Source organism: Microcebus murinus, chromosome 14 (genome assembly GCF_040939455.1).
Source record: "Microcebus murinus isolate Inina chromosome 14, M.murinus_Inina_mat1.0, whole genome shotgun sequence".
Taxonomy (NCBI): domain Eukaryota; kingdom Metazoa; phylum Chordata; class Mammalia; order Primates; family Cheirogaleidae; genus Microcebus; species Microcebus murinus.
This window is the reverse complement of record NC_134117.1, coordinates 79814217-79841449: the sequence shown is the minus strand read 5'-3', so window position 1 is coordinate 79841449 and position 27233 is coordinate 79814217. Positions and strand designations below refer to the sequence as shown.

Sequence of the window (27233 nt, the reverse complement as noted above, 5' to 3'; positions counted from 1 at the left end):
GAGCACCCAGGCATCAGGGAACTAAATGGAATGTAGGCTGGAGTTTCACATTTTGCTTATCTTGTAGGCATAATCTGCTGCATAGCCAGCCTCCCATAGTAGAGCCCTCCGAAGGTCTTACCTCTTCCATCCCACTGTTATCAGTGAACTGTGCTTACAAGCTCCAGAACAGATGGCTCCCAAACTCGTACCTGTGACTCCAAACCAAGAGGCTGATTAATTATATTTCATGCATTAATCAGGGGTCCATGCCTTAAAGGAATTTTAGCAAAACAGCTCAGGCTAATTCCAGACGCTTGGAATGAATCCTTATAGCACAATCACTGAAGCACTTACACCTTGGATGGTTAGCCCTAGAATAGTTTTTTATGGTTTCATTTTGTACATTTAACTTGATCCCTTCTGGAACTCACATAAGGATCAACTTAATTTTATTTACAGATCATTTTCAATCACAGTTGGTTGAATAATATTGGTTTGTGATACATGCTTATAGTGTGTGTACATGTACATCTGGAGTCAGTTAAAAAGCCATTTAGGCTAGGTGCAGTGACTCAAACCTGTAACCCTAGCACTTTGGGAGGCTGAGGTAGGAGGATTGCTTGAGGGCAAGACTTCGAGATCAGCCTGGCCTATAACGAGACCTCTACAAGAAATACAAAAAATAAAAAAGTTATCTGGGCATGATGGCGAGTGCCTGTAGTCCCAGCTACTTCCAAGGCTGAGCCAGGAGGATCGCTTGAGCCTGGGAGTTGGAGGTTTCAGCGAGCTATGATCGCATCATTGTACTCCAGCCCAGGCAACAGAGCGAGACACTATATCAAAAAATAAATAAATAAAGCCATCTCTTCTTTTATTGATCTCTTAATCTCATGTCAATATCATACTATTTTCTCTGTGAGTTATCTTCATTATAGTTTTTAAAACCTTGTAAGGCAACATTTCATTTTGTATTGTTTTCTTAATTTTCTTAACATTTACAATTGTTAAGGGCTTTTATTAGATTAACTTCTATTTAATTTTTATATTTTTGTTTAAATAATAGCAATATTTGCAAATTTTTCAAACAAAAAAGTTTTTACTACAGAAATTTATAAAGTTGAACAGTAAATATGCTGAATCCTACTTTTTCCCAGCTACTACTCCCAGCTTGGGAGTTGGTGGAGGGGTCCTAGCCAGTATTAAGAGTATGATACCTTTCATACCTTAGGTTTAAGTAAAAAAGAAAAAAAATAAAAAAAAATAAAAAAAAAAAAGAGTATGATACCATTTTTTTCTTTTAACAAAAACACTGTTTAACCTAACCTGTTCTACAGTGGGCTTGTTTCACTCAAATATGTGTCATAGATACTCTTCTGTGTCACACGCAGCAGCAGTAACAGCACCTTCATTCTTTCTGATGGCCATTGATGTGCCCTCATTTATTAACCATTGATTAACATTAAATTTTGCTTCAATTTTTTTATTCTTCTACATGAACATCCTTAATGTGTGGGGATTTTTCAGTAGAGTAGATTTTTAGAAATAGAGAATTACATTGTCATAGAGCATATACATTTTAACTATAGAAATTAAGTTGCCCTAGACGAATCTCAAATATCATACTCCAGCCCACAGTATGTGAAAAGTAGTTGTCTTTACATTTTGACCAAAACTGAATGTTATTAGTTTTTAGTTTTGCTGGATTGATAGACCAGCAGTGGTCCAAATTAACTTTGAAAGCCATTTTGGTGAATTACAAAATATATATATTTTATAATTGGTATTACCTTAAACTGAAAAATTAATTGGGGAATAATTGAAATTTTCTTGAAGTATTCAGTTCTGTTCAGAAATATGGTCTGTCCTTATTTAAACCTTTCAATCTCTAATTAAAGTGTCATGCATCACCATACATTTCTTATTATGGTTATTCCTAGACATTTTATATTTTGATACATTTTTTTTAAATGCCTTTTTGTTATTACCTTATTGGTAATGATGTGTTTTACCTTATTGGGTCTGTTGGTGTGATGCATAATAGATTTGCTCTTATTAAACCATCCTTAAACTCCTGGGTTAAGCCAAATGGATGATTGTTGTAACAGACAGATGCATATGGTTTGCTTTATTCTATTTCATTTGTATCTATCTGTATCGATCAATGAGTTGGATTATTGTGTCTTTCTGAATGTATTCTTTTTCAGGTTTTGATATCAAGATGATAGGTTCATAAAATAAGTTAAATAGTTTTCTTTGAATCTTTTTGTAAACTAAAAGTTTTTATGGCAAGGGGTTTATCTTAATCACAAATATGAAAGAATTCACTGGTTAAACTCTGGTTTCATCCTTCCTCCCCTCTTCTCTCTCTGGTAGAAGGGATTATATGCTTTCTTTTTCCTTTGGGAATTTTTTTAATGAAATATTTTAAACCTATTTCTATAGAAAAGTTGAAATAATGGTACAATAAACGCAAATGTATCTAGTATCTATCTTCAACAGTTGTTGATGTTTTGCTATGTGTGCTTTTTCTCCGCGTGTACATGGTTTTCTGAACCATTTGAAAGTAAATAGCAAACTAATACCTCTGCAGGCACCTGCTAACTATAATATCTGTATGGAAAATTAACTATTAATATAATAATACTTAATTTAATCCATGTTCAGATTTTTCCAGTTAATCTCAAATGTGTTTTTTTTTTTTTTTTTTTTTTTTTTTTTTTTTTTTTTTTTTTTTTTTTTTTTTTTTTTTTTTTTTTGAGACAGAGTCTCACTTTGTTGTCCAGGCTAGAGTGAGTGCCGTGGCGTCAGCCTAGCTCACAGCAACCTCAAACTCCTGGGCTTGAGTGATCCTTCTGCCTCAGCCTCCCGAGTAGCTGGGACTACAGGCATGCGCCACCATGCCCGGCTAATTTTTTATATATATATCAGTCGGCCAATTAATTTCTTTCTATTTATAGTAGAGACGGGGTCTCGCTCTTGCTCAGGCTGGTTTTGAACTCCTGACCTTGAGCAATCCGCCCGCCTCGGCCTCCCAAGAGCTAGGATTACAGGCGTGAGCCACAGCGCCCGGCCAATCTCAAATGTTTTAAATCTGTTTTTTCCCCTCTTATTGGATACGATTAGGTTTGATGATAACATTCAGCTGGTGTCTCCCTTGGTCTTTTACTCTCCCTCTCCAGTGGGTGCCCACCAAATTGGGTTTGCAGGCCAAATTCACCCTACCACCTATTTCCTGTGGGTTAAAAATGGATTTTATACTTTTAAAGGGCTAAAAAGCCTCAAAAGAATAATATTTTATGATGTGAATATTATATGAAATTCACATTTAAGTCTCTATGAGTAAAGTTTTGTTATAAATGTATAACAAATGCACAGCCACGTGCATTTGTTTACATATTGTCTCTGGCTCCTTTTGTGCTACAGCAGCAGAGTTGAGTAGTTACAACAGGAACTCTAGGGCCTGCAGAAAAGCCTAAAATATTTAATACTTGGCCATTTACAGAAAAACTTTGGCAAACCCTGATCTGGAGCAATATCTCAACTGCCCACCCATTTTTTATTTTATTTTATTTTATTTTATTTTTTTTTTTTTTATATTAAAGACAATCCCCAGTGGCTACCACCCATTTTTTAAATGACAGTTGACTTTTGGAAGAGAACTGGCCCATTGTTGTCTTGGAAAATGTCCCTCAATCTGGGTCTTTGTTTTCTTTTAGTGTCCTTTAACTTGTTCTTCTAGTGTCATTTAACATGTTCTTCCTCTGTTTCCCCAAATTCCTGTAAACTACATGTTAGGGTGGAAGGCTTGATTAGATTCAAGTAAGCATTTCTGGCAGGTGTGCAGGTATATGTATCTATTAATAGAAGGTTGTCTTAGAGGTAGTTTTAGGTAACATTTTCAGTTTCTTCTATGATTATAGGTTGAGTATTTTTGTGGTAGTACTTGTAGTTTTTGTTTATATTTTAACATTTTTATTAGTTATAATTTTTCTTAAAGATGTTTTACTGAATTTTAAATTTATTATAGAATAAAAAAGCTTTCATCTGTTACGTATTTTCTCATTTCCAATTTTGTTCCTCTCTTTTTCTTAAAGTTAGCTTTGTAAATTATCTGCTTTGTTAGATCCAGTGGCAGCCCTAGGCAGTCACTTCAGAATTTCTATTACCACAGATTTGTTTTGCCACATCTTGGACTGCATACAAATGTAATCAGCATGTATTCTTCAGTGTCTAGGTTCTTTGCTTCGTCATAATGTTTTCATTTTTAATCACCTTTGAGATATATTTTGTACCTGTTTTATTTATGACAACATAGTTTGGATAATTTGAACAATGTACACACTCATGTACATTACAACTAAGAAATAAAACATTCCCATCACCATAGAAAGCACCCTGGTGCCCTCACAACACCACCAGCCCCAAGTCACCCAGTGATCTGCTGTCGGTCACTATAGATTAGGTTTGCCTTTTCTAGAATCGCACAATGAAGTATAGTCTCTTTTGCTTGTGGATTCTTCTACTTAGCATGACGTTTGTTTTTTTTTTATTATTTCCTCATATTATGGGGGTGCAGATTTTAAGGTTTCAATAAATGCCCATTTCCCCCCTCCCCCCAAAAGTCTGAGTCTCCATCATGACCATCCCCTAGATGGTGCACATCTCACTCATTATGTATGTATAGCATAACGTTTTTGAGATTCATTCATATTGTAGTTTCTTCTTACCACTGAGTGGAATTCTGTTGCATGGATATGCCACAATTGTTTATCCACTTTTCTCTTGATGGCCATTTCTGTTTGTTTTTGGTTATTACAATAAGACTGCTCTGAATGTTGCATATAGGTCTTTTTGTGGAAATCAGTTTTTCTTTCTCATTGGTAAAGATCTAGGCTGGGCCATAAGGGAGATGAATGCCCAACTTTATAAGAAACTGTGTAAGAAGGTCTGATTCTATCTTTAATATTTGGCTGCTGACAGCTTTCGAGCCCCTTCCCTCTTCTCCTTCTGTCCTATCCCGGTAAGCTGATAAGAAGGCCCAGGTGCTCCGTCTTGTGCCAACAGGAAGTTTCCATGTAAACACCTGCCCTCACGTAAGCCCCACCCTCTGAAACATCCACTGAAGCCCTGGAAGTTCTCCTTTCCCTCCCAGTTCCCTCTTTGATTGAACTAGCCTGGGAAGTCTGCCCTTCTCTCCTCAGAAAGCCTCATTATGTGAGTCATAAATCTCCCATACCCTCTTGCTGCATGTATACTGTCTCAGTCTCAACATCCAAACCGAATTTTGTTGGGGAGGCCCATCATGTCTCTATGGGCCACCACAAAATAAACTGCCCAACAGTTCTCCAAAGAGAACTGGGCAGTGGGTGAGAGTTTCAGTTCACCTCTTTACCACTATCTGGTAATCATCAGTCTTTTTTTATTTAAATAGTTTAGTGGGCATCACATAATATCTCATTGGGGTTTTAATTTGCATTCCCTGATGAATGAGAATGATGTTGAGCATCTTTTCAAGTGCTTATTGGCCATTTGAATATCTTCTTTTTGTGAGGTGTCTGTTTAAGTCTTTTACTCATTTAAAAAAAATTACTTTATTTCATAATAGTTTTAGGTTTATAGAAAAGTTGTGACTATGGTACAGAGTTCCCAAATACCTCACCCAGTTTCCCCTATTATTATCATGTTAAGTGCATATAGTACATTTGTCACAGTTAATGAACAGAGTGCTGACAAAATCTTGGATCTCTGGGAATCTGAACATCTTTCCATGGGTTAAAGGACCATTTGTATTTCATTTTCCATGAGCTGTATTTGCATATACTTTGCCCACTTTTCTATTGGGTTATTATTGATCTTTTTCTTACTTATTTGTAGGACTTCTATATATATTAAGAAAATTAGCCTTTTGTGATATGAGGTACCACCCCCACTCCTAGTTTAACATTTCTATTTAACTTTGTTTATGGTTCTTTCATGTGGAATTTTCTTTTCTAATGAAGTTATAATTGTCAGTTTTACCTTAAATGGCTTTTGGGCTATATCTTATACTTCAAAAAGTCTTTTGTAAAAAAAATCATTAAAAGATTTCATTGTTCTAGTACTTGATTCCATTTTTCAATTTAAATAACTGATTTATCTACATTTTTTGGTGTAAGTTGAGAAGCATAGATACAGTTTTTTTCAGGTGGTCAGCAAGTTCTTCCTAATACAGTTGTTCTGTTTCCAACTGATTAAAATGCCCTTTTTGTCATATTCTTCATATATATGTATTTTTCTGGCCTTTCTAGTTTATATCATTTGTCTATGTTGATTTGATTCTTTTATCATTAGTATAGCTTTATTGTATGTTATTGAGACACCAGTTATGAAAGTTGTGTATCTTTGTCGATTCTGGATATTAGCCCTTTATCGATGTGTAGATTGTGAATATTTTCTCCCATTCTGCAGGTTGTCTGTTTGCTCTATTGGTTATTTCCTTAGCTGTGCAGAAACTTTTAATTTAATCAAGTCCCATTTATTTATTTTTGTTGTTGCTGTAAATGCTAGTGAGGTCTTAGTCATAAATTCTTTGCCTAGACAGATATCTATTAATAGAAGAGTTTTTCTTACATTTTCTTTTAGAATTCTTATGGATTCATGCCATACTAAGTCTTTTATCCATCTTAAATTAATTTTTGTCAGTGGTGACAGATAGGAGTCCTGCTTCATTCTTCTGCATGTTGCTATCCAGTTTTTCCAGCATTGTTTATTGAATAATGTTTCTTTTTTCCAGTATAAGTTGTTGTCTGCTTTATCAGTTGGGTGTAGGTACACGTTTTTGTATCTGGGTTCTCTAATCTGTTCCATTGGTCTATGTCTCTATTTTTGTACCAATACAATGCTGTTTTGGTTACTATAGCTTTATAGTATAGCTTGAAGTCTGGTAATGTGATGCCTTCAGCTTTGTTCTTTTTGCTTAGGATTGATTTGGCTATTCAGCCTCTTTTGTGGTTCCAAATGAAGCATAGAATTAGTTTTCTAGATCTGTAAAATATGCTGTTGGTATTTTGATGGGGATTGCATTGAGTCTGTAAATTACTTAGGTTGTATGGACATTTTAACAATGTTGACGCTACCAATCCATGAGTATGATTTCCATTTGTGTCCTCTGCAATTTCTTTCCTCAGTGTTTCGTAGTTCTCCTTGTAGAGATCTTTCACCTCCTTGGTTAAGTATATTCTTAGGTATTTTATTTTCTTTGTAGCTATTGTGAATGGTGTTGAGTCTTTGATTTGACTCTCAGCTTGATGTTATTGGTATATAGAAATGCTACTGATTTATGTACAATGATTTTGTAACTTTGCTGAGTTTATTTATCAATTCAGTAGTCTCTTGGTACCAAGAGAACCCCTAGTTTTTGGGGTTTTCTAGGTACAAGATTATATTGTCAGCAAACAGCAATAGTCTGATCTCCTTTTTCCCAATTTGGATACCCTTTATTTCTTTCTGTTGCCAGATTGCCTTGGCTAGGACTTTCAGTACTATTTTGAGAAGAAGTGGTGATGGTGGACATCCTTGTCTTGTTCCAGTTCTTAGGGGGAATGCTTTCAACTTTTCCTCATTCAGTATGATGTTGGCTGTGGGTTTGCCATACGTGACTTTTGTGATTTTGAGATATGCTCCTTCTATGCCTAGTTTCTTGAGAATTTTTATCATGAAAGGGTGTTGGATTTTGTCAGATGCTTTTTCTGCGTCTATTGAGATGATCATATGGTCTTTGTTTTTGCTTCTGTTTATGCGGTCAATCATTTATTGATTTATATATGTTGAACCATTCTTGCAACACTGGGATGAAGCCCTCCTAGTCATGGTGGATTATTTCTTTTGATGTGTTGTTGAATTTGGTTTGCTTATATTTTATTGAGGATTTTCACATCTATATTCATCTATGTTCATAAGGGAAATTGATCTTTGGTTTTGTTTTTTGTGTGTGTGTCCTTTCCTGGCTTTGGTAACAAGGTGACACTGGCTTCATAGATTTCTTCATTCCTTCTCAATGTTATGTGATAATTTCTGCAGTATAGGTACCAGTTCTCTTTTGTAGGTCTGATGGAATTTGACAAATAAATCAGCAAAAAATAAAAAATAAAAAAACACAACAAAGAACCCATTAAAAAGTGGGCAAAAGACATGAACAAAAGTTTTTCAGAAGTAAATAGACAAATGGCCAACAGACATGAAAAAATGCTCAGCCTCACTAATCATCAGGAAAATGCAGATTAAAAGCACAATGAGATATCACCTTACTTCTATTAGAAAAGTCCCAAAACAGTAGATGCTGGTGCAAATGTAGAGAAAAAGGAATGCTTATATCCTGCTGGTGGGACTGCAAATTACTACATGAGGTACTACTCAGCCATAAAAAAGGATGAATTAATGCCTTTTGCAGCAATTTGGAAGGAATTGGAAACTGTTATCCTAAGTGCAGTATCTCAAGAATAGAAAAACAAACACTACATGTACTCTCTGATAAATTGGAACTAACTGTTGGGCACACAGATGCACAGAGGAAAGTTAAAGCCATTGAAAATCAAGCAGGTGGGAGGCAGAGGAGGGGAGGAACAAAAACCCACCTGACAGGTACAATGAACACTATTCAGGTGATGGGTACATTTGTAGCCCTGACTCAAGTCATGTAGCAAAAATACTTATAGCCCATTAATATTTTGAAATAAAATAAAAACAAGAAAACTTTTAAGAGAATTAAAAAAAGCCACAATCTGGGGGAAATATGTTAAACCATTTATCTGATAAAGGACTTGTATCAAGAATAAATAAGTAGGGCCGGGCGCGGTGGCTCACGCCCGTAATCCTAGCTCTCTGGGAGGCCGAGGTGGGCGGATTGCTCGAGGTCGGGAGTTCGAAACCAGCCTGAGCAAGAGCGAGACCCCGTCTCTACTATAAATAGAAAGAAACTAATTGGCCAACTAATATATATAGAAAAAATTAGCCGGGCATGGTGGCTCATGCCTGTAGTCCCAGCTACTTGGGAGGCTGAGACAGAAGGATCGCTTGAGCCCAGGAGTTTGAGGTTGCTGTGAGCTAGGCTGACGCCACGGCACTCACTCTAGCCTAGGCAACAAAGTGAGACTCTGTCTCAAAAAAAAAAAAAAAAAAAAAAAAAGAATAAATAAGTAAATATATACATATTTAAAAAACTGTGTATTACCACTACCTTTCTACTGTTTTAGAATTCTGAGTATTTTCACTTGCTTATTTTTCCATGGGAATTTAAGAATCATCTTTTCTGTTTCCAAAAGGAAGTTTAATGGGTTTCATTTTTTAAACTGCACTATTTAAAGTATACAATTTGATAAGCTTTGATATATGAATATATCATCACCACAATCAAAATAATGATCACATTTGTCACCTCCCTAAGTGTCTTTATGCCACCTTATAACCCCTCCATCTTGTCCTCACCCATCACCACGTAACTTCTGATCTGCTTTCTGTCAGTATCCAGTAGGTTGTACCCTCCAGAATTTTATATAAATGGGATCATGCAGTATGTACTCTTATCTAAATTCTTTTACTCAGTGTAATTATTTTGAGATTCATCATGCTGTTGTATTTTTTTACTGGTGAATAGTATTCCATTGTATTCCATTGTAGGATGTACTGCAATTTATTTATCTGTTCACCTGCTGGTGGACAATTCCCAGTTTTTTACTATTACAAGTAAAGATGCTGTGAACATTTTTGTACAAGTCTTCATATGAACAACTGCTTTTATTTTTCTTGGGTAGATACCAGAGTGAACTGAATGGGCCATGTAATAGATGTACATTTCATTTTTAACAAATTGCCAAACTGACATTTTGAGCTGGATGATTAAAAAAAAGAGAGAGAGAGAGAGAAATTGCCAAACTGTTTCCCAGAATGGTTGTACCATTTTTGTTTCCTCCAGAACTTTATGTGACTTCCAGTTGTTCCATTCCACATCCTTGCCAGTCTTGATATGGACAGTCTTTTAAATTTGTAGATATCTTTTATGTGTAAAGTTGTTGTATCTTGTGGTTTTAATGATTAATGGTATTGAGCATTTTTAAATGTATTTATTTGCTGTCTATTTCTTCTTTAATGGTGTCTGTTCAAATCTTTTGCCCATTATTTTAATCTGGTTGTCTCCTTATTGAATTTTAAGAATTGTTACATATTCTTGTTATAAGTTCTATGTCATGTGATTTGCGATTATTTTGCCTTATCTTTTCATATTTTTTTTCATAGTCACCCAGGAATGTATCTTTTCATGTTTTTAACAGGGTTTTGATAGAGAAAAGTTTTTAATTTTGATGAAGACCTATTTATTAAATTTTTCTTTTATGGACTGTGCTTTTGATGTCATATCTAAGAAATCTTTGCCTCACCCAAGTTCACAAAGATTTTCCCATATATTCTATCAGTCTTACAATTTTAGGTTTTACATTTAGGTGTATGATCCATTTTGAGTTAATTTTTTATATGGTGTTAGATACGGATTAAGGTTCTTTTTTTGGGGGGGGATATGAAAATCCACTTTTTCCAGCACCATCTGTTGAAAAGACTGTCTTTTTCCCCATCAAATTGCCTTGCACTGGTTGACCATATATGGGTATTTCTGGACTTTTGTTCTATACCATCAATACATTTGTTCATTTTTATACCAATACTACAGTGTCTCAGTTTTTAGCTTTATAATTAGTCTTGAAATTAGGTAGTTTAAGTTTCAAACTTACTCTTCTTTTTAAGTTGGTTTGGCTATTTTGGCTTCTCTGCATTTTCATATAAATTTTAAAATCAGTTTGTTATTTGCTACACAAAATGCTCACTGCAATTTAGATAGGTTTTTCATGGAATTTGTAAAACTGGAAAAGTTGACATCTTAACAATATCTCTTCATTTATTTTGTTCTTCTCTAATATCTTTCAGTGTTTTTAAAATATAGTCTTGTACAACTCTAAACAAATATATCCCAAAGTATTTCATATTGTTAATGTTATTTAAATGATATTACCAATTTGTATTTGTGTGTTGCTAATATATAGAAATACAATTGATTTTTGTTGATTGGTCTTGTATCCTGTAATCTTGCTAAATTGCTCATTGGTCCTAATTGGCTTTTTTATATATTTTGTAGAATTTTCTTCAAAGACCATCATATATGATCTGTGAATAAAGATAATTTTACTTCTTTCTTTCCTATCTGGGTGATTTATTAATTTTTCTTGCCTTGCTTCACTAGCTCAAACTTCCAGTACAGTGTTGATTAAAAGTGGTCAAAATAAATAGTCTTGCTTTGTCCTGATTTTGCTTATTTTTCCACATGAACTTTAGAATGGTTTACAGATATTTTCTCCTAGCTTTTAGTTTTTCTTGTCATTTTTTTAACAGGGCCTTCCAAAGAGCAAACGTTTGTTAATTTTGATGATATGTAATTTATCAGGTTTTTTTTTTAAGGGATTGTGCAATTGTTGTCAAGTCTAGGAGCTGTTTCTTATTCTTTGATGCTGAAGATTTTCTCCTGCATTGTTTTCTAAAAGTTATATAGTTTTTTGTTTTCTGTTTATGTCCATGATCTATTTTGATTTTTTTAAAAAATAAGGTCAAAGTTTATATTCTTGCCTATGGGTGTATAATTTTTCCAGCACTATTTGTTCCATTGAATTGCTTTTGTACCTTTGTCAAAAATAACTTAAGCATCTTTGTGTGGGTCTGTTTCTGGGATCTCTCTTCTGACATCATTTGACAATCGCTTGGCTAATATCACATTCATGGTCTTGGTTACTGCTGTTTTGTAGCAAACATCAGTATTGAGTAGAGTGATTCCTTTCACTTTATGCTTTTTCAAAATTGGTTTAGCTATCCCAGGGCCTGCGACTTTCCATATAAATTTTAGAATAAACTTGTCTATGTCTACAAAAACTCAGCTGGGATTTTGATAGGAATTGCATTAAACCTGTAGACTAGTTTGGGGAGAATCTTTTCTATTTTAAGTATTCAAATCCATGAACACAGATATTTCTCCATTTATTTAAGTTTTTTATTTCTTTCATCAGTATTTTGTGATTTTCAGCATACTGGTTGTGAATATATTTAATAAGTTTACACTTAAAAAGTATTTCATTTTGATTGATTTTTATGTGTTTATCTTTTATCCTGCTGAACTCACTTATTAGTTCTAGGAGGTTTGGGAGGTTTTGTGGATTGCCTGGGATTTTCTACATAGACATTCATGTTACCTGCGACATAAGGACAGCGACAGCATTATTTCTTCCTTTTCAACCTGTGGGGCCCGTCCTCCCTCCTTCCCTCCCTCCCTCTCTCCTTCGCTCCCTTCTATTCCTCTGAGTTATTACAATGACTAGGACTTTCAGTACTATGTTGAATAAGAGTGACCTCCCACATTGTTCTTGATTATTTTCACTGTTTTTTGTGTCTTTTTTATGACTGGCTGTTGAATTTTGTCAGATGCCTTTTAGTGTCAATTGATATGATCGTATGAATTTTATTCTTCACCCTTTTGATATAGTGCATTACATTTTTGAATGTTGAGCCAGCCTTGAATACCTGGAATAAATCTCACATTGGTCATGAATGAAAATGAAAATAAACATATGAAAATTTGTATACAAATATTTTCATTGTTAGATTCCATTTGATTGTATTTTGTTGAGGACTTTTTGTGTCTGAGTTCATGAAAGATACTGGTCTATAGTGGTTTTTTTGTTTTGTTTCCCTTTCTGAAGGGTACTGTATTCATCTGATTTTGGCATCATAGCCCCATAATATGAGGTGGAAAGTGTTCCCTATTCTTCTGTTTTCTGTAGCAGTTCACCAAGAATTAGGCTGAATTCTTTAAATATTTGGTATATTTCTCCAGTGCAACCATCTGGACTTGGAGATTTCTTGTTCAGAAGCTTTTAATTACAATTGTATTAATATTTCTTTGATGATTGTAGGATGATTTAGGTTATCCATTTCATCTTTCCTGAATTTTGGTAGTTTATGATTTTCAAGGAATTTCAAGGCCTGTTAGGGAAGTGGAAGTTCCACTGAATGTCTTCTCCAAGAGGCCAACTTGGGTATTCTGAGAAAAAGAGTGATGTTCACTCTTTTAATGACTGTAGGATCCTTTTTGATAATACCCTGTTTCATTCTTGATATTCTTGATTTATCTCTTCTCTGTTTTTGTCATTGTAAGATTTGTTAATTTTGTTCAATTTTGTTAATTTTGTTAATTTTATTCAAATAACCAGCATTTTCTTTCATTGGTTTTCTGTTGCTTTCCTATTTTCAATTTTGTTGATTTTTGCTCCTTATTCTTTCTTTTCTTTTGCTCATTTTAGGTTTATTTTGCTCTTTTTCAATTTTCTCAGATTATTGGTTTGAGACCTTTTTTCATTTCTTGTGTAAACATTTAATGCTATAAATTTCCCTCAGCACTGCTTAGCACAAATTTTCATGTGTCATATTTTCATTTTCATTCTCATTCGGTTCTGTGCGGTTTTATACTTACTTTGGAACTTCTTTTTGGCTTATGCCTTATTTAGAAATATGTTGATAATTATCAAATATTTAAGATTTTCTTCTTGTGTTCCTATTACTGATTTCTAGTTTGATTACATTATATTCTGAGAATATACTCTTAGAATTTTCTTTCTTTTTTATTTTGTCATATTATGGGGGTACAGATTTTAAGGTTTCAATAAATGCCCTTTTCCCCCCTCCCCCCACAAGTCTGAGGCTCCAGCATGACCATCCCCCAGATGGTGCACATCTCACTCATTATGTATGTATATACCTGCCCCTCTCCCCCCTCCCACCTGCCCAAGACCCTATTACTGTAGTACCTATGTGTCCACTTAGGTGCTGTTCAGTTAATACCAATTTGTTAGTGAGTATATGTGGTACTTGTTTTTCCATTCTTGGGAAATTTCACTTAATAGTATGGGTTCCAGCTCTAACCAGGAAAATATAAGATGTGCTATATCACCATTGTTTCTTAGAGCTGAATAGTACTCCATGGTATACACATACCACATTTTATTAATCCATTCTTGGATTGATGGGTACGTGGGCTGTTTCCACAGCCTTGCGATTATGAATTGTGCTGCTATAAACATTTGAGTGCAGGTGTCTTTTTTGTATAGTGTCATTCGATCTTTTGGGTAGATGCCCAGCAATGGGATTGCTGGATCAAATGGTAGAATCACTTGTATCGCTTTAAGGTATCTCCATATTGCTTTCCACAGAGGTTGGACTAGTTTGGAGTCCCACCAGCAGTGTAGGAGTGTTCCTCTCTCTCTGCATCCACGCCAGAATTTATTGTTCGGAGACTTTTTGATAAAGGCCATTCTCACTGGAGTTAAATGATATCTCATTGTGGTTTCAATTTGCATTTCCCTGATGATTAGAGATGATCATTTTTTCATATGTTTGTTGGTCATTCTGTCTTCGTTAGAAAAGTTTCTGTTCAAGTCCTTTGCCCACATTTTAATAGGGTTATTTGATTTTTTTCTTGCTGATTTTCGTGAGTTCTAAGTATATTGTAGTTATCACCCCCTTATCGGATGCGTAGGATGCAAAAATTTTCTCCCATTCTGTAGGTTGTCTGTTTACTTTCATGACTATTTCTTTGGCTGTGCAGAAGCTTTTTAGTTTGATCATGGCCCATTTATTTATTTTTGTTGCTGCTGTGATTGCCTTTGGGGACTTCTTCATAAACTCTGTGCCTAGGCCGATGTCTAGGAGAGTGTTTCCAACATTTTCCTCTAGAATTCTAATAGTTTCATACCTTAGGTTTAAGTCTGTTATCCAGCGTGACTTGATTTTTGTGAGAGGTGAAAGGTGTGGGTCCTGTTTTAGCCTTCTACTGGTGCCTATCCAGTTTTCCCGTTTATTGAAAAGGGATTCTTTTCCCCAGCGTATATTTTTGTCCGCTTTGTCAAAGATTAGATGGCTATATGAGGATGGTTTTATAACAGGATTCTCACATTGTTCCACTGGTCCATATTCCTATTTTTGTGCCAATTACCATATTGATTTAATTACTACAGCTTTGTAGTATAGTTTGATATCTGGCATATTAATGCCTCCCATTTTGTTTTCATTGCCTAGAATTGCTTTTGATATTCGGGGTCTTCTTTGGTTCCATACGAAGCATAAAATTATTTTTTCTATATCTGTGAAGAATGCTGATGGGATTTTCATAGGTATTGCATTGAATCTGTAGATCAGTTTGGGTAGTATAGACATTTTAATGATGTTGAGTCTGCCGATCCACGAGCATGATATGGATTTCCATCTGTTTACATCCTCTTCTATTTCCTTCCTCAGTGTTTCATAGTTCTCCCTGTAGAGGTCTTTTACCTCTTTGGTTAAGTATATTCCTAGGTACTTTAATTTCTTTGTTGCTATTGTGAAGGGAATTGAGTCTTAGATTTGGTTCTCAATTAGACTGTTGTTGACGTATATGAATTCCTCTGATTTCTGTGTATTGATTTTGTATCCTGAGACTTTACTAAATTCATTGATCAGTTCCAGGAGTTTCTTGGTTGAATCTTTGGGGTTTTCTAGATATAATATCATATCATCAGCAAACAGTGAAAGTTTGATCTCTTCTGCCCTTATTTGGACACCTTTAATTCCATTTTCCTGTCTGATTGCTGTAGCCAGGACTTCCAGCACTATGTTGAATAGAAGTGGAGATAGTGGGCAGCCTTGTCTGGTTCCAGTTCTAAGTGGGAATGATTTCAATCTTTCCCCATTCAGTATGATCTTGGCTATGGGTCTGTCATATATGGCTTGTATCATTTTTAGGTATGTCCCTTCTATGCCTATTTTCTTAAGTGTTCGTATCATGAAAGGGTGTTGAATTTTGTCAAAAGCTTTTTCTGCACCTATTGAAAGAATCATGTGGTCTTTGTTTTTGCTTCTGTTTATGTGGTGAATTGCATTTATAGATTTACATATGTTGAACCATCCCTGCATCCCTGGGATGAAGCCCACTTGGTCGTGATGGATTATTTTTTTGATAAGCACCTGGATTCAGTTAGCTAAGATTTTGTTGAAAATTTTTGCATCTATATTCATTAGGGATATTGGTCTGTAGTTTTCTTTCTTTGTTGCATCCTTTCCTGGTTTTGGTATCAGAGTAATATTTGCTTCATAAAAGGTGTCGGGGAGGTTTCCGTTCTTCTCGATGTTGTGGAATAGTTTCTGCAAGATAGGTACTAGTTCTTCTTTGTAAGTGTGGTAAAATTCGGGTGTGAAGCCATCTGGACCCGGACTTTTCTTTTTAGGGAGATTTTTAATTGCTGTTTCTATTTCAGCTGTTGAGATTGGTCTGTTCAGAGAATCTATTTCTTCCTGGTTGAGCCTACGGAGGCTGTGTGTTCCTAGAAATTTGTCCATTTCCTCCACATTTTCCAGTTCGTGTGCATAAAGATTTTTGTAGTATTCATAAATTATATCTTGAATCTCTTTGGGATCAGTTGTGATATCTCCTTTTTTATTCCTGATGGAGCTTATTAGAGATTTCTCTTTTCTGCTTTTCGTTAGCTTAGCCAGTGGCGTGTCAATCTTGTTTATTTTTTCAAAGAACCAACTGTTTCTTTTATTAATCTCCTGAATAGCTTCCCTGTTTTCAATTTCATTTAGTTCTGATTTTATCTTGTTGATTTCACTTCTTCTGCTGATTTTGGGGTTGGTGTGTTCTTCTTTTTCCGGTTCTTTGAGTCGTTTTGTTAGAATGTCTATTTGTGATCTTTTTGACTTTTGGTTATAGGCATTTATGGAGATAAACTTTCCTCTCAGAGCTGCTTTAGCTGTGTCCCAGAGGATTTGATAACTTCTCTCCATTGTCATTTTCTTCATAGAATTTTTTTATTTCCGTCTTGATTTCTTCATTTATGAAGTAATCATTTAGTAGGGAATTGTTTAATTTCCACGTTTTTGTGTAGAAATGTGAGTTTCTGTTAGGCTTGATTTCTGCTTTTCTTCCACTGTGATCCAAGAAGGTACATGGTATGATTTCTATTTCTTTAAATTTCTTCAGATTTACTTTTAGTCCTAGGATATGGTCAATCTTAGAGAATGTCCCGTGAGCTGATGAGAAGAACGTATATTCAGTGGATTTTGGGTAGAATGTCCTGTAAATGTCAGTCAGGCCCAATTGTTCCAGAGTTTTATTTACGTCCATTATTTCTTTAATAATTTTCTGTTTGGAGGATCTGTCTCGTGCTGTCAGTGGGGTGTTGAAATCTCCGGTGATTATGGAGTTGCTATTAATCCATTTGCTTAGATTCAGTAAGGTTTGCTTTATAAAACTGGGTGCACCTAAGTTGGGTGCATATATATTTAAAATTGTTATCTTTTCTTGTTGAAGTGTGCCCTTCACCATTATATAATGTCCCTCTTTGTCTTTCACTACTTTTGTTGGTTTAAAAAGTAAATCGTCTGAAATTAGAACTGCCACACCAGCCTTCCAATTGCCTGAAATACTGATCTCCACCCTTTTACTTTTAGTCTATATGTATCCTTGCAGGTTAGATTTGTTTCCTGAACACAGCATATACTTGGCCTGTATTTTCTTATCCATTCAGCCAGCGTATGTCTCTTGAGTGGAGAGTTTAAGCCATTCACATTTATTGAGAGAACTGATAGTTCATTCTGTTGGGTAGGATGTTGTTGCTTTGATTTCTCTCTTGAGCCATTGTATTATCTGGCCTTTAATCTTTGGGTTTTGGTTGTTTTTATATTCGTGAGTTTTTATTATGGTGTTCCATGAGTAACACTGTTTTGAGTACTTCTTGTAGGGCTGGTCTTGTCTTGGTGAATTCTCTGAGACTTTGGTGATCTCAGAATATCTTTATTTCTCCTTCATATACAAGACTTAGTTTTACAGGGAATAAGATTCTAGGCTGGGCATTGTTTTGTTTCAGGAGAGAGAGAATGGGGCCCCACTCTTTCCTTGCTTGTAAAGGCTCATTAGAGAAGTCTGGTGTTATTTGAATTGGCTTTCCCTCGTATGTTACTTGCTTCTTTTGTCTTACAGCTCTTAGAAGGGCCTCTTTAGTTGATATTTTGGTCAGTCTGATGACTGTATGTCGTGAGGTCTTCCTGTTTGCATTGAATCTCCCAGGGGTCCTCTGAGCTTCTTGAACTTGTATATCGAGATTTTGAGCAAGGCCCATGAAATTTTCCTCTATTATATCTTCAAATAGCTTGTCCAACCTTTGAATGTTGTCTCTTTCCCCTTCTGTTAAGCCTATAACCCTCACATTAGGTTTCTTTTTTTTTTTTTTTTTTTTTTTTGAGACAGAGTCTCGCTTTGTTGTCCAGGCTAGAGTGAGTGCCGTGGCGTCAGCCTAGCTCACAGCAACCTCAAACTCCTGGGCTCAAGCGATCCTCCTGCCTCAGCCTCCCGAGTAGCTGGGACTACAGGCATGCGCCACCATGCCCGGCTAATTTTTTTTTATATATATATCAGTTGGCCAATTAATTTCTTTCTATTTATAGTAGAGACGGGGTCTCGCTCTTGCTCAGGCTGGTTTTGAACTCCTGACCTTGAGCAATCCACCCGCCTCGGCCTCCCAAGAGCTAGGATTACAGGCGTGAGCCACAGCGCCCGGCCTCACATTAGGTTTCTTCACATAATCCCACATCTCTTGTAGGCTTTGCTCTTTTCTCTTGTTTCTCTGCTCTATCTCTGTGACGGTTTTATTTAGTTGGAGGGTGTTGTCTTCAAGCTCTGAGATTCTTTCTTCTGTTTGATCTACCCTGTTCTTGAGACTTTCCGTTGTATTTTGTAGTTCTCTGAATTGATTCTTCATTTCCAGGAGTTCGGTTTAACTTTTCTTCATTGTTTGTATTTCTTTACTGAACTATTGTTCCCGATCCTGGAGGCTTTTTGTGGTTTCTTTGTGTTTGTTAATGAGTTGTTGCAGGTCGGTGAGTGTTCTTATGATCCACATACGAAATTCCTCTTCTGTCATTTTGGTTGCCTGATTTTGGTTGGTGTCCGTTTCTAGGGGGCTGGTGCTCCGGAGTTCCTTCGCTGATTTTTCCCATGTCGATCAGTTGTTGTTTCTTTTCTTTAGATTTTTGTTTGGGTATTCACACGCATTGTTTATTTTCTGAGCCGTTCGGTGGTGTCTGTGGGTGAGATTGTACCACTCCCTGTATAATGAGTCAGTAGGTGCCATGAGAAGGCTGTGCAGGATGCCCTCCCTGTCAGTAGATGGTGCTTTAGTGGAGGAACCGGCTAAAGTGTTGTATTTGTGTCCTGTTATCAGCTCTTGTTCCTGTAGAGAGGCACTCTAGTGCCTCAGGTGGTCAGTGGGGCCCTAGGACTTCCAGGTGAGTCGTTTTCTCCCCCTCGGTGAGGGCTGGTCTAGGAGAGAGTCTGGGCGGAGCTGGGTTGGGTAAGCCTGCCCTCAGGCACCACCGATGCCATTAGCAGGGGTCAAAGTTCTGTTGTCTGCTTCCAGGAAAAGCTGTCAGGGAGACGCTGGGATGGCCCTGCTCAATGAGAAAATCTGTGTGTAAGGGTGGGGCTGTCTGAGACCTGCAGTCTGGAGCGGGCCTGGCTTCTTTCCACCGTCCCCAACTCCACGGCTACTCCTGGGCCTCTGCCAGCAGGCCAGACCTCACGTCACCTGGTCTCCCCTGGCTGTGATGCCGGCCGGGAGATTCCCAGTGCAGGAACGCCACCTGGGCTGGGTGCACGGCCTCCCTTTGGGAGGAGGGTTGCCATCTAGGATGCTGATCTGCCCCTGAAGGCACACACACCTCAGTATGCTGTTGGTGTATATCCCTTCTGTTCCCCGGGCAATGTGAGACCTGGGTGCACGGGATCTGGTCTGTGGGTCTGACCTCTGGGCCCCAGAGTTCAAACTATATCCCCACCAGGGAGAGGAGTGCCAGTCCCAATTCACCCATTGGGAGCCCAAGCTGAGACTATGTGTCTCAGCCTCAGGGTCTGCGCCGTTCTCCTGGGATCACCGTGCCAGCAGCACCTGGGATGGCTGGTGGGTAGGGAGCTCACCGTCTGAGTTCCCCTTATTCAGCTGTGGGTTCCCAAAAGGGAAGGTCCTGTTCCCTGGAGGTGCCTCCTGCTGGTGGGTATATTGTCTCTTGTTCAGCCGCCGGTAGGGTGGCGGAGGGGAGGAGGAAGCAATATGGCGCCTGCCGCGTGGCTCGGGTCTGTGCACACGGAGGTGCCCCATGGGATTTGGGAGCCTGGTGCCGCCTCCGCTACAGCCTTCTGCTCGCTGGCGGTGGCCATCTCTGGGCTGGTGTCCGCAGGTCTCTCTACCCGCTGGGGAACCCACCAGCAGTCCCAGATGCAGGTGAGGGGAAAGGTGACTGATCCACCCACCCTTCCCCCCGGTCTCCAGCCTGCTCCAGTGGTCTCAGCTTCCAGTTCTCCTCCGCAACCTCCTCCCGTCTAGTCTCCCATGGTCTCAGGTACCCCTCCTTAGGGCCTTCGTCTGCTATATGCTCGTCTTCTTGCTTCTTTTTTTCTAATTTCTGCTAGAATCTGTCTTTTCTGCAGAGACACTCTGTCTGGCGGTGTTTCTCGTCCTCCATCTTGATCGTCCCCCTACTCTTAGAATTCGAATTCTTTTAAGTTTGTTGAGATATGTTTTATTGTTCAGAATGTGCTCTGTCTTGGTAGATGTTCCATTGGTACTTTAAAAATTGATGTATTCTGCTGCTGGTGGATGGAGTGTTCTGCAGATGTCAGATTTCTTCATGTTCACTGTATTGTTCAGATCTTCTGTATCTTTGCTCATTTTCTACCTAGTTTTAACAGTTGATGAGAGGAAGATATTGAAGTTGCAAAGTATAATATAATTGTGGATTTTATCTACATTTTCTTTCAGTTCTATGAATTGTTGCTTCATTTACTTGAGGCTCTGTTGGTGCATACAACATTTGGTATTGTTATATCTTCTCGGAGATTGATCCCTTTGCCATTATGTAGTTGTTATGGTCACTTCCTTTTCACCTCTTTTGCTCCTGAGGGAGGGCTCTCCGCCCTAAATAGTATGAGATGCCCAAACACATGACACCCAAACTGGAGAGATGAAATTGACAGCAGTTTTTCAGTCACATATACTCACAGTTCAGGGGAGGGTGACACTGCACACCAAGAAGGGCCACAATGGCATTGTACTCAGGAGCAGAGTGAAAAGCTAAGCGCTGTGGGAGGTGAGCTTTGTAGCAAGGAGAACATAGGATGACCATTGGTTCCCTTGGGAAGATGTGATTGGCTTATTTGAATAACAAGCTGGCAGACAGGTGAAGAAAAGAACTAGCTGGGCAGGGAGGCTTTCCTGCTGGGGGGTGCAGGACCTATCTGACAGGAGCAGGGAAACTCACAGCTAAGCCTTTGGCACCCTGTGAGGCTCAAAGATATCAAGCCAGCACACGCAATTTTAGATCTTAAAATTGAGCAAAGACCCTCTTTCCCTATAGTAATTTTTTTTTCCTCTCAAGTCTACTTCATGAGATAATAATATAGCTACTCTTGTCTCTTTAAGAAATTGTTTGCATGGTAAATCTTCATCCTTTCAGCCTATTTAGGGGGTTACATTTGAAGTGAGTTTCTTGTGAACAGTGTCTAGTTGGGCCATGTGTTTAGATCCTCTCCATCAATCTGTCTTTTGGTGTGTTTATACCATTTACATTTAAGGTGCTTATTGATACATAATAGCTTAAGTCTGATATTTTATGATTTGTTTTGTTTCCTCTGGTTCCCTTTCCTTCCACTTTGATTTATTTATAGTGTTTTGAGTGTGTCTCTTTGTGTAGTTTTGTAGTGGTTGCTCTGGGTGTTACAATGTGCATGTTGTAATATAATAGTCTATTAGTACCAACATTTTACCACATTGAAATGTGGAAACCTGCCTTCCATTTAGTCCCTTTACCTTCCCCACTTTTAAATATCATTGGCTTGAGTATTTGATGCTGGTATAGTGTTCTAGTCATCAAATATGATTTTAAAAACTCATAAGAAGAAGAATAGTCAAATGTATATATCCATAGTTCTGGCCTTTCTGCTGTTTCTCCCCCCTCCTCATGGTCCCATATTCATCCTTTTATAATTTCTTTTCTGCTTAATAACTTTATGTAGCCATTTTTCAAGGATAGGTCTGCTAGTGACAGATTCCTGTAGTTTTTTTCATTCTTCTGAGAATGTATTTTCTTCTTCATTTCCAATGGATAGTTTTGCTAGGTGTAGAATTCACAGCTGACTGTTCTTTTCCTTAAGCACTTGGAAAATGTTGGGTTACCTCCTTCTGGGTTCTATGATTTCAGAGGAGAAACATATTGTCATTTGAATGTGTGTGCCCTTACAGTTATTCTACCTTTCATTCTGGCTGCTTTCAAGATTTTGTCTTTGTTTTTAGTGTTCAAAACTTGAATTGGTGTGGATTTCTTTGGGTTCACTTTGAGGTTTGCTCAGCTTCTCAAATCTGTAAGTTTCTACATTTACTAAATTTGAGAAGCTTCAGTCATTATTTCTTTGTGTACTCTTTCAGACCTTGTCTCCTTTGGGACTTGGCATAAATGTTGGGCCTCTTGTTATTGTCCCGTATGTCTGTGATACTCTCTTCATTTGTTTCCAGCTATTTTCTCTCTGTTGTTTAGTAGGGGTGAATTCTGTTGATTGGGCCTCAGTTTCTCCATTTATCTCCTCTGTCATCTCCACTTTTACTATTGAGCCCATCCAGAGAATTTTTAATTTCTGTTACTGTATTTTCAATTTTCTAATTTCCATTTGATTCTTGTTCAGTTTCTTGGCTGAAGTTTTCAATTTTTTTGTATGTTGCCATAGGATTTGTAGTCGCTTTTAGTAATTTGTTAAAGCATTTTAATAATGGCTGCTTTAAGATACAAGTCAGATAGTTCCAACATCTTATCCATTTCAGCGTAGGTGTCTTCAGTTATCTTTTCACATTAAAATCATAGTATTCTTGGTTCATGTAATGACAGGTTATATTCTGTTGTATTTTAACATACGTGGTTATTATGTTAGGAGACTGGGCTCCACATAACGTTTTTGTTTTCACAGGCAGTACTCCTGTTTAGGTTTAGTATTACTGGTCTACTTTGTGGGCTGAGGTTCCAATGACAATTTAGTTTTAGAGCCTTCATGGTGCTATTTTGGTCTGCTTGGTTTATCTGGTGCCACTGGGACTCCACCTGGTCTCTCCTGGTGCCCACTTGAGGGAATAGGCAAGCTGCCCTAGGCTGGGCCACCTATTGTGACTGGGTTGGAGGAGGTTGTTTTGGCCTGTTGGTGGGGGGGGTGTTGCTTATTGTCAGGGGATATCCTTTGCTGGGCTTGCCTGGCCCCACATAATTTTGGGGTGCAGGAGGAGCGCATCAGACCAGGCAGAATTGCCCTTGCCAGTAACCTTTGGCCACCCTGCTGTTTTGATAAAAAAGGGGCAGTTGGCCCAGGCCCTCAGGGAAAGAGAGCCTTCTACACCATTGTTGTCAGTGAGCCTCCCTGTCCCCCTGCCAAGACTGCTGCAGGTTTACCTCCTTCAATCTGGGAGAAGAATGACCTTGCCTGGTTGCCTTTTGCTGCTAGATTAGAGGTTGGGAAACACTGGGCCTGGGTCACCTTTCTGTTGGGTGGGGTCTTGTGAAACATACTGCTCTACTGTGTCATTCCTGTGTCCCAGGGTCCCTCACCAGTCCATCTTTTTCTTTCTACCTTTCAGAGTTCCTTTATTGTCTGTCTCTCGTAATATTTCTTGAGTTTGGGTTATAGGAGAGAACACTGTGTTTCTTTTTTAGCCAGAAATCCTTATTGGTGGTTTTGTATTAGAACTGTGTTGAAGAGGACTGGCATGTTTGTGATGTTGAGTCTTTCTTTACAAACTAGAGTATGTCATTATTTGTTCAGCAGTTAATATTTACAGTACCTACTTCCTTGGGTTATGCTGCAGAATGCAGTTAAGGCAAGTAAAGTACTGAAAGCAGTGCCTGGTATGGAGAGCACTTGGAAGCATTAGCTCATGATGCTATTTCTTGTTTGCTTTGGTAGCATATTAAAACTTTAATTTTATCTTTTAAATGAAGTTCCAGCACATTCTCGTTAGATTTATTCCTATTACATCCTTTAAAAAAAATTTTTTTTTTTTATTTGCTGCTGTGGCCCGTTTGCAGGATGGGGGATGAACACAGAACACAAAGAGAGACAGACACACAAAGACAGTTACAAGACTCTAGTGCCGAGTGCACTGGTCAGTTTATTTTTATACTTTAAAAAATCAAAGTTAGTTCCTTATACGTGACCACACAGGCATTACAGCAATGGCCATAAATTCTGGAACATGTAGCCTTAAGGACACAGATGTCCCCTGACTCAAGGTGTCCAGGTGGTTGCTCTAGGCACCAGGCATAGATCACAGACCAAGATTAGCAAAGATGGGCAAGGCAGCCACTGGGGGGCATTTTCCGTCCCCAGTTCCTCTAGGCTGACCCGCAGCAGCTATGTCTGACTTAGTTCGTACCTCCCTGAGGAATCTTACCTGTCATTGACTAAGCAGCCATCTTACGGGGCTAAGCAGCAATCCTAGGAGCAATGTGTTTATCATGTGGTCTCCAGATCCCCACTGCCGTGGGGCTGGGCAGCTCTTGCTTACTTGCAGAAACTCAGGTCCTTTGTTAATGCCTCTAGGCAGCAACCTTGTTTGTCACAAGCACCCTGTCTGGAACACATTACTCTCAAACGCTCTGGGCAGAGCACGTACATTACTCACTAAATTTAATTCTTAAACCAGGAAAGTGTAATGTCAGTCCCCAACAATTTGCCCCGAAAGTGTTCACAGGAATTTAAATTTTTATTATTATACAAATAGGAGCTTCCCATCTATTATATCTTCTGCCTAGTTCTTTGGTTCTATCTTATGTTAAAATGTTTTAATACCTCTTTAAATGTTGCCTTCCTAAAGGAGTTTCAATTTGTCTGTTTAAGAGTAGGACCTATAACTGAGCTCCAGAAATGAATGAAGGAATGAATTGAGTGAACGAGCACTTCCTGTGGGCCTGGTGCTGTTGGGGGCTTTTATTTTAATTCCTATACTTTATAGAGTCTGAGATTTTCCCTAGGTGTCTTACACAGTTGTGTTATGTTGAACTCACTTCAAGACTCTTCTTCCTATATGCTGTTATCAAGCCAGGGCTTTTTTGTTTGTTTGTTTTGAGAGGGAGAGTATCGCTCTATCACCCCAGCTAGAATGCAGTGGAGTGATTGATCATAGCTCACTGCAATCTCTAACTCCTGGGTTCAAGTGATCCTCCCGCCTTAGCCTCCCAAGTAGCTGGGACCACAGGTACATGCCACCATGCCCATGCCACCATGCCCAGCTAATTTTTTTATTTTTAGTACATACCTGGTCTTGCTTTTGCTCAGGCTGGTCTGTAACTCTTGACCTCAAGCCATCCTCCCACCTCAGCATCCCAGAGTGCTAGGATTACAGGCCTGAGTCACCACGCCCGGCCAAGCCAGGACTTTTCTATTCACTCTTTGAACTGTTGGTTTTGGGGACTCACCTGCCAGCCTGTGCCTGCCACTTCTGTGTCTCTCTCGTCTAGAGTGTCCATTAATAGCTGTTGGCTAAGTGGGATTTCGAAATAAAGTATGGAAGTGTAGATTGGATCCATTTACTTTACCTAAACAGATGATGAAATACTAACAATTTTTTAAAGAGCCTTTGTAAGTGCAGAGCCCTCATGGTATATGTGGTAATGGAGACAGCAAGACTAAGGTTGTGATGTAGAGCACACTGTCTGCCTGGACAGGTGGTCCTGGTGGCTCTTACAGGCCCCATTCACAGAGGACCCTTTGGATATTCTTTTCTCAGAGGAGCTCTACGGCGATTTTGAAGACCTGGAGACAGGAGATGTGCACAAGAAAAAATCAGGCCTAGATACCAAGGTATGACTTTGCTGTGGCCGGCTGTCAGCTCAAGAGGCTTATATTGAGAAATGCAAATCTTACCTGTTATCTGTGAAGATTATAGACTGGATAGATAGATTCCTTCCTTAAAGTGTAGAGATGTGGGGACAGATAAAAGTTTATTTATTTATTTTTTATTTGTGGTCTTTTGACGACACCTACTACCCTTTCTTGCCATACTCATTTACCAAATTTCTTATGATTTTTTATTCATGGAAGTTTTAGCCCCTGGGTCTTCCTCTCCACCATTCCTTTTGCCATCATCTTTCTCTTCGTACATTTAACTATCATTTAAAAAAGCAAATTCCCTGTTCTCCCTAAGACTTCTTTAGAACAGTGTCTGGGAGCATCTGAGTTGAGGACACTTACTATTGTTTTTATTCCTGTTTGGCATTCCCAGCCAGATTAAGGAATGATAGTTAATCATAATGCAGGTGTCTGTCTTCTGTAGCAGTACCATTTTATTTAGAGATAAAGGCTGTGTTTTGTTTTATTCAGTATGATCATAACTAAGATTATTGCAGCTCAAATAGAACTTTTAAAATCTGCTTTAATCATTAAAGAAAAGATCTCCATAAACTTTACAAAATTTTCTTTTTTGGAAATTTAAGATTGAAGATGTAGAGAAAGACATTAAGGAAGAAATTGACTGCGACGCAGAGGAAAATGCCAAGAAAAAGCATTTAGATAAGAAGAGAAAACTGAAGGAGATGTTTGATGCAGAATATGATGAAGGAGAAAGCACATATTTTGATGATCTTAAAGGAGAAATGCAGAAACAAGCACAGGTAAGTTCCTCTTAGTCTCTTTTCAAGGCTGTAACAGACCTAAATTTGTTTGGGTCTCTGCTTCTGGCCTGCTTCTGTGTCTTTCATCATAACTCCCGGGTCAAGATGCACGTGAGTGTGTTTATTCATACGGTGATCTAATTGCTCCTTCAGTCAGAAGTTCACCAGAAAAACATCATTACCTATTTTTTTATACTAAGCATTAGGTGCAGATGAAGGAGAAGTGACTGAGACATGGTAGTCACTTTTGAGGATCTCACAGTGTAGTGATTTGAGACAGTCTATTATCACTTCAGTGTAAGTGTTGGCTTTACATTCCAGCTGCTGCTCCCTGATGTGTGGCCTGTGTGGCTTATGCACACACCAGTGCTATTCAGGGGAAGTTTTCTGGAAGCCCTTCTTGGTCAGAGTTCAGAAGGACATATTGAGTATAAGGTCAGATGTGGAGATAAAGGGAG

At 38.0% G+C, this 27233-nt stretch overlaps 1 protein-coding gene across 3 annotated transcripts in view; it reads left to right on the top strand.

Annotated features, from left to right (window-relative positions):
- The window catches only part of LOC105879010 (BMS1 ribosome biogenesis factor), a 66993-nt gene that overhangs the window by 23905 nt on the left and 15855 nt on the right, over nt 1-27233 (top strand). For all 3 annotated transcript variants that reach the window (XM_012778945.3, XM_020280437.2, XM_076010346.1), the window contains exons 14-15: nt 25893-25966; nt 26599-26775. In XM_012778945.3, the coding sequence (XP_012634399.3) occupies nt 25893-25966; nt 26599-26775 (251 nt within the window). The remainder of the gene's footprint in view (nt 1-25892; nt 25967-26598; nt 26776-27233) is intronic.